This window comes from Vipera berus, assembly GCF_964194415.1.
Source record: "Vipera berus genome assembly, chromosome: 3".
NCBI lineage: Eukaryota > Metazoa > Chordata > Lepidosauria > Squamata > Viperidae > Vipera > Vipera berus.
The window spans coordinates 145,906,639-145,919,071 of NC_138204.1; the positions used below are offsets into that span (position 1 = coordinate 145,906,639).

A 12,433-nucleotide genomic window follows, 5' to 3' on the forward strand; every position below is an offset into this window, starting at 1 on the left:
AGAATTAGCCCCTTTGTCTCTTTTGTCACTGTGGATAGTTCACTTAAAGAAACTCCCAATCTTCTCCTTTATACACTAGGCTTCCATGTCACATCTCTAAAATTGCACAGTACTGAATTTAATCTCCAGTAGGTGCTTGTGACTATGTATCAGCACAAATGGAAGCACATGCATGGAATGCTTTAAAGCAATGTGTTCAGAAGCTGTGGAGGGCAGGCAATCATTATCATGAACCAACACCACACCAAAAGTGGTGCCATAGAAAATCCTGCCAAATGTGAAGATGCCAAAGGAGTACTACTAGTGAAGTTCATGGAGCGTGGTTCGACCATCAATTCAGAAATCTACTCTGAAACGTTACGAAAACTCAGACGAGCCATCCATAACAAGCGTGCGGCCTTGCTGACTTCCGGTGTGGTGGTGGTTCAAGATAATGCTTGCCTGCACACCGCTAGACACACCCAAGAACATTTGAAGCAGTTCTGTTCGGATGTTTTTTATCACCACCCACCAGCCCCCAATAGTCCAGATTTGGCGCTGAGCAACTTCTACTAAGGAATTTCACACCTTGTAAGACGTTATGACAAGTGCCTCAATTTGAATGGCGATTATGTCGAAAAGTAATGCAATGTTGTAGTTTTCTAATGTGTATAATAAAAGTTCTGTATTTGCGAATATCTGTCATTGGATGTTTATTTCCGAATTGCCCTCGTAGATGCTTAAGTGTCTAGCTGTTCCTGAACTGTTCTTTTCGTCACAGTTATTGGAGCCTTGGTGGAGCAGTGGGCTAATGCCTCCTTAAGTAACACCAGCTGCCTGCAATTAGTGCAGGTTCGCATCCCACCAGGCTCAAGGTTGACTCAGCCTTCCATCCTTCCGGGGTAGGTAAAATGAGGACCCAGATTGTTGGGGGCAATTAAGCTGACTTTGTAATAATGCCGCTTGGGGGGGAGAAAGCCCTAATAAGCAGGCATATACATAGAATGAAGGCTATTGCTAAGCACATTGGTTTGTGCTTGAATTGTAAGCCGCCCTGAGTCTTCGGAGAAGGGCGGGATATAAATGGGATTAAAATAAAAAAAATAAAATAAAATTATTACAGCAAACCCCTCAAAACAAAGACAGCTCAGAAAAGTTCCCAGAAAAAGTGAACATACTTTTAAAGTACTTTGTTAGAATATTTTATACTGGATTTTGGAAATTCCATCAGCAAAATATCAAGCAGATGCTTCAGGTAGATTTATATAAAAATGGTTTACTTGTAGTATCATTTCACTGTTAAACCCTTTTCTTATACTCAGGAGCATACAACCTTTTTCTATAAATTTATGTAAGGTTTTTCCTATCTGCAGATTTTTCTTCAGTAATACATTTATACTATTAGCCGTTGCAATTTACATAGTGGCGTGCTCCACAAATTAATAAAACAGTTATTGAAGTTCTTCTTTTTGCCTTTCTCTTTAAAAAATAAATAAGTGTGACATGGTGGATAAGCACCTCATATTTTCCTTATGCATGGCTAAAGTAACACAAACTTTGTGTGCTCATATGTTCCTATTAAAACACTTGGTAACACATCCTATACCTATTACTAAAGTTCTTCTCAGGGACCTTCAAATTCTAGCTGGCTCATAGAATTACCTTCAGGTGCAAATCTTTCTTCCACCATGCTAAATATTGTCTCAGCAAAACAAACATATCAGGAGGAAATATGTTTGTGCAGGCTTTCCTGTGAAATCAGGCTATCGCTCCCTTGCTGAAAGAAGCCTATCTACACCTCTGTGCAATGCCATTAATTGTTTGGAAGCCTTGTTTTCTAACATATTCCCCTTTCAAACAAACAAATTAGTTAGAACTGATTAGGGCAAACTTCAGATCTAATATTAGCCCAGGTCCTTGCAACTACCAGGCCTGGGCTTCCCTTATTGTATAGCCCCGGTCTCAGTTGCTTGACATAAACCAAAACAGGCTCAATACTCTGAAACAGACTAGCTAAAAAGGAATAATCTGTTTGGACTCAGTTTACAACGTAATAGTTTTAATACAACTTTCTGTGTATGTGTGCATTTGGGGTTTTTTTTAAGTTTTGCTGAAGAATTTGGACTGCGACAATACAGCTTGACTAGGCTGGAGTATTACTGAGTATTACTCAAACAAAGTAGCAAAAAAACCCAGCCAATTTGATAAAAAGTTTGGTATGTCTTTATGTGACCTCTGATACATGTAGAAAAAGCACCCCTGGGAATTCTTGATCTCTCGTATCATGAAATCATTTATAAAGAGAGGAATAAGCAATTTATGATTTTAAAGAATATACTCTCTGAATTGGATTAAGATCCTTCAACCTGACATAGATACCTCTAACTAATAGGTATCCCTGTGGATTGCTGAGTAGAGGGGGCAGTGCTTATCTCCATTTCAAGGGCATTGAGCCAGTGCTATCCAAAAACATTTCTGCGGTCGTGGGGCCAGCATGACATCATGGAGCACAGTTACCTTCTCACCAAAGTGGTACCTATTTATCTACTTGCATTCGCATGCTTTCAGCAGGAACTGGGGCACGAACAAGGGCTCACCTCATCCTGTGGCACTTGGGGTATCGAACCTGGGCTGCTGGCTTTCTAGCTGACAAGCCCAGCATGTCTTAACCACTGAGCCGCCATGCTGCCCTCTCTTACTAATAAAGGAATGAAAATTGCAATTCCGTTACAAAGTGATTTGAAAGCATTTTAACATGCAAGTTCAACATGTAACTTTGAATCAAATGTTTCCTCCCGTAAGATTTAACAAAAAAGCACATTGACCCATGAAATAACCTAGCATCGTGCAAGCTGTGTTCGAAATAATTCATCTGATCCAGGATTTTATCTCTAGTGGCAACCAGAATATTATAAGTAGGTCACAAAGCAACAGCTTTCCAAATGTAGTTACTGTATATTGCTTGTGAATATGGAGATTTCATTTCTCTACTTTGGAGAACTGCCTCCTCCTGTAAGATTGAGCAATACGGATCAAGAGCCCAAGACTGGAATCAAACGGTTTCTCCACCACCACCTTCTCTCCTTGTGTCAGACATTCAGAATGCTATTTTTAAACTTCAACACAATCTTTAAAATGTTGCGCTCTCTCTCTCTCTCTCTCTCTCTCTCTCTCTCTCTCTCTCTCTCTCTCTCTCTCTCTCTCAATGCAACAGGAATTGCCATCAGAGAGACCACATCTGCCTATCTACAGCAGTTTTGGGGTAAGGATCACTAGCAAATAAAATAATGGGTGAGGGCTTCTCTGTTTATACCATTCTAGGTACTCCATTCCAAACAGCAAACCTACTTAAATGTCAACTTCTATTTTGACTGATAGGAAAATCACTCATAGCTTCTCTCCATTATTTATTTGTTTATTTATTACAGTGCAAGTATTTAAGTTAATCCTGTCGCATTTACTGTCTTGATCCAATGCCCAGTGAAAGGGTTGGTGTGATTAAAGAGCCAGTGGCTCTAAGTAAAGTTCACACAAACAAGCCAACCAGTTTATCCACTTTCTCCCTGCTTTTCCAACGAAGTGCTACACAAAGGACCAAAGGGAAAGAAATATAGTCCAGCCCAGTGGCTGTATCACACATATCTCAAACCTTGACAGACTAGGTAAAATTTAGGGTATAACGTTCAGGAAAACATTGCATCTTCTGCAAAAGCCCTTCGCTATGTTACTAGTTTCTCCATGCAACCACAGTTTCTGCTGATGTCCTGCACAAAGAAATGTGGTCCAAGCAGGGTGCCATCACTTCCAGCCTTGCCTAGTATCTTAAGTCATCTTGTACATTCTCTGACTGGAGGGAAACATAAATTACTTTGAAGCAGAGATGTCCTTGCAAGACCTTCCTGTAGATACAGCTGCCAAGGGCAGTTCCTGCTTTCTGTGGCAGCTCCATACTTTTCCCAATTTGTAGAGAAGTTTGGATTACAGAAAGGACAACCATCCACATCAATAGTGAAAAGGAACTCTAGAAGAATGGCCAAGTGAGTCTGTGCTAGGGTTGCATCTTCCCTATTGAAACTATTGTCATCCATCCAAGTCCTAAGCGTGAGCTGTGTCAGGTGCAAAGAACAGGAATGGAACCAGACATTAAGTTCCAATTAAGAAGATTTAATGCTCAAGCTTACATACAAGAATCTAGTGAACTAAGGTCAGCACTCAATTGGCCCTAGGTAAGAGTTAAAGGTAAGAGTTAACGGAATTCAAAGGGGGACTGGACTAGGATAGCTTGCGGCAACATAACAACTCCAGGCTGATTCCTCTCTTGACTCTTTCCCCAGACTCTGCCTCTTCTTTTCCTACGTCTGTGAGATTTGTGCTAACTAAGGCAACCAAAGAAGCCACTAATAGCTTCAGCATTTTAACACTACCTTGAAGTTCACTGCAGAAGAGTTAGTAGCCTGATGCTGCAGGGTCTAAAACATCTTGTGATCCAAAGTTAGCTACGCTCCAGCTTTAGGAAACTGGCAAGACATACATGCCTTGCCTTGCCTTGCCAAGTCACACTGATTTCTCAATACATTTTTGTTATGCTTCAAAACTCCCTAACAATTGCAGCATTTTTTTTCCTAAGCAGGCCAACCTACGCCTAAATTGTTTCTTGTTCTCATAGAAGAAGGTACTGAGATACCTGAACCACTTACCAAAAAATTGGAGATAAGAAAGGATGGTTCTTTTTCCTGTACGTTGCTTATTACCAAGCCTGGCTAGTTAGAAACCTTGATCCTGGAGGTCCTTTCACAGCCTCTTAACAACTAAACACATCATTCAAAGTTTCGTCTTCCAAGATCCCTTCTAATCTTTTTGACGGTATATTTTACAACAAAAAGTAGCCTAATAAAAGCTCAACAGAAACCCTGCAAACACTATTATTTTTTTCTGATAGTAACACACCAAAAAGGCAAGAAGAGGGGTCAAGTCACTTGCCTATAACAGATCTGGGAAGCAAAACCAAACAGTTTCCCCTTCCAGCCTTGAAAGGCCAACTACAGAGGAAGCAACAGGGGAAATGGAGCAAGAAGACATAGGAGGAATTGAGACCATGTATAAAGAGAGCATGTGTGACTTGACTGCAATTCTCCTAGCTAGTAAAGTAATCATTTGCAACCAATCATGATTAGTGGAGTTCATTTACTTCCAATTTGCTCAAAAGCTATTTATTCACAAATGCTTAGGCTCAAGAGCTGCTCCATAATAAATGAGAAAGCATATACAGACTGGCTTTTGAATATACAGTATATACATTTCTCATTAGTTGGGAGTACTGATAGAATGTAGCTGGCCAGGAGGCAGCAGAATGGGGAGGTGATAATTCATGTGAAATTGTGTTCTTCTGAAAACCAAAAATAACTAAATTGTTATTCCTTACCTGGTTTCTTCTGCCAATCCGAGTAGGAGTAAGAGATTTTGATGGGGACTTGACATTTTGAGATGCCATACTGCCGTTTTCAGCAATCTTTCCTAAGCTCATAACTGCTGCCATTGCTGTGTCAAGAGAGGGCAAATCCACACCTTCGAAACAGTTGAGAATCTTGGTGCTGCTGTACAACTGCTTAAGATTTGGAGTTTGTTCTCTGAAATTATAAACAGACATACATGTAAAGCTATAGTATCTTACCAAACCATATAATTCAAAACTATGATCATCTATAGGTATTGCATGACACATCCTTTAAGAATGAAGAGACAGAACTAATGAGGACAGAGGGAAGGCAATTACCGTATTTTATTGATTACATTTTATTAATATTTACAATGTTAAATTGTAAATTGTTTTATCCCATCTTTCCCCCAGGTGAAATATATGTACACTTCTTGCATTCTTGCTCATTTTCCCCCCCATATCAATAAGCCCATGAATTCTAAAACTCTTTCAATAACGGCAAGTTGTTGAAGTACTGTATTGTACTTCTTTAGGCTATGTATGGCATACGATCACTGGCAGCAATAGGTAATCCTCAACTTATTCTCACAATTGGGACTGTAACTTCTGTTGCTAAGCAATGCAATCATTGAGTCCTTACATCAGCTGTGGTGGCACAGTGGTTAAAATGCAGCATTGCAGGCTAATTCTGCTGACTGCCAGTAGTTCGATTCTGACCAGCTCAAGATTCATTCAGCCTTCCATGCTTTTGAGGTTAGTAAAATGAACACCCAGATTGTTGGGGGCAATATGCTGACTCTGTAAACCGCTTTGAGAGGGCTGTAAAGCATTATCAAGCAGTATACAAGTCTAAGTGCTATTGCTATTGCTACATGACCACATCTGATTTTACATTTTTTCCCCCATGGTTCTTAAGAGAATCATGTGGTCACTGAGCAAATCACAGAATCATTAAGCAAATTCAGCTTCCCCCATAGATTTTACTTGTTGAAAGCCAGTTGGGAAGGCTGCAAATTGTGATCGCGTGACCCCACGACACTGCAACCATCATAAATTTATACCAGTTGCCATGTACCCTAACTGCAATCATGTGACACTGAGGCCATAGGCACAAGAACTGGTTACTTTCTTTAGCACTGTTTTAACTTTGAATGGTTACTAAACAAATGGTTGTAAGTTGAGAACTAGCTGTCACATAATAGAAGAAAAAAATGGCTTTAGGTTCAAGGCATATAAACTGCATTAAAATAACACAACTTATGGGTGAACATGGATTACCATGTCAGTCTATCCCAGTAAGGTCACATCGATGGCAAAACTGGATTAGGTACTGTATTCATCCCAGGCTGTACTCCAGTTTCTTCAAAGTGAGTAAAACCTCATTCCGTTTCTAAACCTGAGTTCCTAAACCTGAAAGTATTTATCCATAATACATCTACAAGATAAAATTAATTGGCCTTCACCTAGACAAAACAGAAACCCTAGAGTCAAACAAAAGTTCTACCATATCATTCTGTACAAATAACATAATGTAAATAAACATATTCACCATGTTCCCCAATTCCCAAGTGCCAGTATGATCAGACACTATGACTGAAGGTATTAAAAATTGGCCAGAGAACTTTCCTGCTGTTGATAAACAAGGGATAATAATCAATGATGAAAATCACATGAAAATGACTCAATCTGCTTTTTCAGTACTAAAATATATATACTCAATATACTCAAAATAATCTGCTTCTTCATTTCTAAAATCCATTTTCTCAAGAATCTTTGGACCAAGTATTGCTATAAATCTCAAAGTCTTGGTATGGGTTTTAGATTAAAGCAAATCTATGATTATTTATTGCCTAGGTTCACACATCACACTAAGCCACAACATGACTTAGTTTGGCTTTGGCTTATAAAATCCATGAGCCCAGAATTGTGTTTTGTAAATGATGGTTTATTACCTTCCTGGAAAAGATGATTTGCGTCCTAATTTTGTGACCAAGCTAAGATCCTTATGTATTGTTCATCCCTAATCATTGCTCTAAGTAACTGTGTTGTGTTCTATGATTAATTCTTTACTTCTTATTTCTTTTGTAACATTTACTATTACTAAGTTTAATTTTATTAGCATAAAGATTACATCTGACACAAATACATACTTCCTTCCCCCACAAGCTTTCTATACCATTTGAAGGCAGATATTAGCATGTATATATATTGTAATATATATAATATATATAATATTTTAGTTATGCTATTTTTACCATGTTTTAATATTTTTATATTGTTAAAAGGCCTTAACCTTCATTGTTGTTAATAATGTCAGGTTATAATATTTTATTGCCACAATGATAATGAAAAAAGAATAAGTCTCCAAATTGGGTTCCTTTATTATTTAACATTTTGATACTAGATAATTTGAAAATAAAGACTTTATAAAATTTCTCCATTTTTAAGAGGCAAAGTGCATTTAATGGAAGAATCCAAAACATATCCAAACATCTTGAAAGAGAAAACATTAATAATCCAGCAAGTATAATTATTCTGCATAATTAAAGCAGCAGCTATTAAAATATCATATCAAGTCTGATCAGGCCATCTTGATTCATCATTATCTCATTTATTTTCAGCATGTCACAATTCAGACAAATTCAGATATTCAACTGTATCTACGTCTCCAAACTGTTTGATGATGTAGATTTTTCCAGATCATAGAACATCAAACGCTTTCAGACCATGCAACCTTAGTTAAAAAAAAAATCCCACAACTCCTGATTAAGGGGCAAAGCCTTGGTGATTAAAAAATGGGTGTGTTGGAGGAATGGGAGGGAAGTCTTAGTGTCTCGTGGAATCCCATCCAAATTTCACAATACTATAGGATTTTGCAGAATTCTGCTTAAAGAATAAGATAAAGGAAGACCCAGATGGAAAACCAGAAGAGAAGAACTCAGTAGAATAATAATGCCTCAGAACATTTTTTTTAAAGTAAAATGTTAGCACAAATAACTGCAGTGGATGGAAAAGGGTTTACCTCAAGGACAGAAGGAAAGACAGACAGACCTGATGCCTAGTACACTCAGAAGGGATCAAGCACTATAGGTCAGGAGCCCATCATGCCTGGTGAATCTTCTCAATTTCAATGTTATCAAGAAAAAAGGAAGCCAAATTTACAATCTGCAATTACTATCATGTTACACGTGCAATCCCACATTGTAGGTGGCGTAAAAGTACACATAAAAAAAGGACAGAAGCATTTGTAAATTGGACAGTGAATACTTCTTACAGCCGCTGCTTTACATATTTTCATAAGTACAAATATAGCTTTGTAAAAATAGCTATATAGTTTAGTTTGCTTTTGAGAAAATGCAGCAATTTTTGCACATCTTTTGGAGAGGCTGGGCTGTCTCACAGAAACTTTAAGCTCAGCTGCTTCTAAAGCCTCCACACCTCAAATGGCATCTTCTGCCAGTTAGAATGTCAACAGAAGACTAACAATGCAGCAGAAACTTAATTTTTTATGGTCACATTCTCATGAAATGTTTCCCTGAGGAAAATGATCTTTGCCCTCAAGGAGCGAGTTCCCAGGACGCTGATGTAGTTTTAATGAAAGCTACACACAAACTGGCCAGTTGCACTGTCAAAAAAACGGACCTGTTTAGATGAAGGGTAAAAAAGGAAGCATTATCACAGGTTAAAGTTCACAGGAATGCCCCCTTCGCTTCCATTTGGATCCAGGCCCACCAAGAAAAATAGCAAGCAATAGCTGCAAGACTCAAAAGCATTAACACGTATAAATAGACTACTAGAAGCTACCAACAGCAAACAAATCAGTGGGCTTTTGACAAAGGCCAGCTCAAAGGCAGAGTAGTCAGCCCAAACACCATGAGAAAAGGCCCTCAGAGATGAGACATGATTTAAATAACCATGAGGAAAAAAAGAAATAAAATTAAACCAAGGCTTGCTGTTTCTCATTCAGTACCAACAGGAAGAAACTTGCTAAATTTGTTTCCTCTGTTGGGATTTAAAAAAAAAAACTGAGAAAAGAGGTAATTACCTAAGTGAACACCAGACTTTTTTTTTATTGAAAAGTTTTAGAGTACATTTTATCTTTAACAATCCCCCCTCCCCCCACCCCTACCTATCCCTCCCTGCCCCTCCCCCCCATTTCCCCCCCCCCCCGACTTCCCAGAGCTAAGTACAGGGTATAAAAACAAAGAACAATCATAAACATCCATATGCTAACAACAATAAACTCTTAAATCTATCTCTCTAGCTCATATAAGATAACTACAAGCAGTATTAATATTACATATAAAAAGAAAGAAAAAAGAAAAAAGAAAGGAAGACCTATTCAAATGCTAAATGAAACTTTTTAGTCCCATATTTGTTCTGGATATAATCAATCCATTTTTTCCACTCCATAATATAACGTTCTTGCGAATGATCTTTCAAATAAGCCGAGATCTTCGCCATTTCCGCCAGGTCAGAAACCTTTAGAGTCCATTCCTCTATAGTCGGCAGTTCCTCCTTCTTCCAATATTGACCTATTAAAAGTCTTGCTGCCGTAATTAAATTCAGCATCAACTTAGTGTCCACAACAGTAGCACCTGTAATTATGCCCAACAAAAACAACTGCGGACAAAACTTTATCCTTTGCTTGAAGATCTTCTGCATATTCCACCAAATTTTTATCCAAAAAGCCTTAACCTTTTTGCAGGTCCACCATATGTGAAAATATGTTGCATCTTCGCCACCACACCTCCAGCATTTTGGCTGATAGTTCGGATACATACTTGCAAGCTTTTTAGGATCTAAATGCCATCTATAAAACATTTTATAAAAGTTCTCTCTTAAGTTTTGAGCTTGTGTAAATTTTACGTTCCTCACCCAGATCTTTTCCCACGTATCCATTGTAATAACTTCTTGGATATTCTGGGCCCATTTTATCATACAATCTTTAACAAGTTCTGTTTCTGAGTCAATTTCTATCAATGCAAGATATATCCGTTTGATATGTGCTGGACCCTGATTTCTAATTTGCTTTATCAAATTTTCGTCAGTCATTGCAAAACCAATTTTCTGATCTTCTTTCCACCTGGCCCGTAACTGAGTATATTGAAACCAAGTTTGAACAATCTTCTCATCTCGCAAGAGGTTATACGGTTTTAAACACCAGACATTTCTTTCCAAGCTTAAAATCTCCTTATACGTAGTCGTATCATGTTTGAAACCAACATTTATGTTTTCTATTGCGTGTTTTGGAATTGTCCACAATGGCATCTTGTAATCTAACTTATGTCTATACTTCTTCCAAACTCTCAACAATGCCTGTCTTAAAATATGCACTTTGAACACATTATCTACCTTCTTATCATACAACAAATATGCATGCCAGCCAAATAACAAGTCATGGCCCTCAAGATTTAATAATCTCTCTTGTGTCAAATTAATCCAATCACTTATTCCTGATAACGCAGCAGCTTCATAATATAATTTAAGATTAGGCATTTTAAGGCCACCTCTTTCACGAATATCCTGCATAATCTTAAGTTTAACTCGTGGCCTTTTCCCTGCCCAAACAAATTTATTGATACCCCGTTGCCATTTTTCCAAATTAGAATCTTTTTTAAGGACCGGTATCATTTGAAATAAAAATAGAAATTTAGGCAGGACATTCATTTTCACTGCTGCAATTCTTCCCAGCAAAGACAGTTGCAATTTTTCCCAACTCTCCATTTCTTTTTGAATTTTTCCCCATAACTTTTCATAGTTATTTTTATATAACTTTGTATTAGAGGGTGACAAAAACACCCCCAAATATTTAACCCTTTTAACAATCTCAAATCCAGTTAATCCTTCTAAAAGGGCCTTTTGCGATACTGTCATATTTTTGGCCAGAATTTTAGTTTTTTGTGCATTAACTTTAAATCCAGAAACCTTCCCATATTGCATTATTATCTCCATCAGGTCCACAACAGAGTTTTCCGGCTGGGTCACCGTAACAACCAGATCATCTGCGAACGCTCTCAGTCTATAATCCTGATCTCTAATTTGTATACCCTTAATTCTTTCCGAATTCCGTATTTTTACCAATAATATCTCCAATGTTAAAACAAATAATAAAGGTGATAACGGACACCCTTGTCTTGTGCCCTTCTCAATATTACATACTTCAGTCAAACTATTGTTAACTATTATTTGGGAAGTTTGTTTTTGATATAATGCCCTAATTGGTTGCAAAAATTTATCCCCAAAATTCATTTTATCTAAAACTTTCATCAAAAATTGCCAATTCAATTGATCAAAAGCTTTTTCAGCATCTAGAAAAATTAGCGCCGCAGGGATCTGGTTGTTCCTTTCCAAAAACTCCAACACATCAACTATATGCCTCACATTGTTTTTCATTTGCCTACCACTAATAAACCCAGTTTGATCCCCATGAATCACCTGTTGCAGAACCCTCATCAATCTGTTAGCTAACACCTTGGCAAATATCTTATAATCTGTATTTAAAAGTGATATCGGTCTATAGTTTTTTACTTGAGTAGCATCTTGATCTTCCTTCGGAATCAAAGAAATAAAAGCAGTTCTCCAAGACGGAGGCACCTTTCCCCCTCTCTGAATTGTCTGGAACAGTTCCTTTAACGGCTTTATCAACTCCAATTGTAAATTTTTGTAGTAAGCCGCAGTCAAACCATCCGTGCCTGGCGCTTTATCCACCTTCAATTCCTTAATTGCTATAAGAATTTCTTCTTCTGTTATCAATTGATTAATCTCCTCCTTTTGTGCTTGCGTAAGCACCGGGATGCTAGCCTTCTCCAAATATACATCAATGTCTTTTTCATTAATCTTCTCCTTGGCATATAATTTAGAATAAAAATCCACAAAAGCTTCCTTGATAAGATGCTGTTGAAACACAACCTTTCCCTTATATTCAATTTTATCTATATTAGAAGCCCTTTGCTTTTTCCTTAGTCTGTAAGCTAGCCATCTACCTGGCTTATTAGCATTGCAAAAAGTATTATG

General features: G+C 37.8%; 1 protein-coding gene across 1 annotated transcript in view; it reads right to left on the minus strand.

The window, feature by feature from the left end:
* Positions 1–12,433, minus strand: part of RREB1 (ras responsive element binding protein 1) — a 164,572-nt gene that overhangs the window by 71,971 nt on the left and 80,168 nt on the right. Inside the window, exon 5 of the mRNA XM_081324205.1 lies at positions 5,402–5,606. Within this exon, the coding sequence (XP_081180331.1) occupies positions 5,402–5,515 (114 nt within the window). The 5' untranslated portion in view covers positions 5,516–5,606. The remainder of the gene's footprint in view (positions 1–5,401; positions 5,607–12,433) is intronic.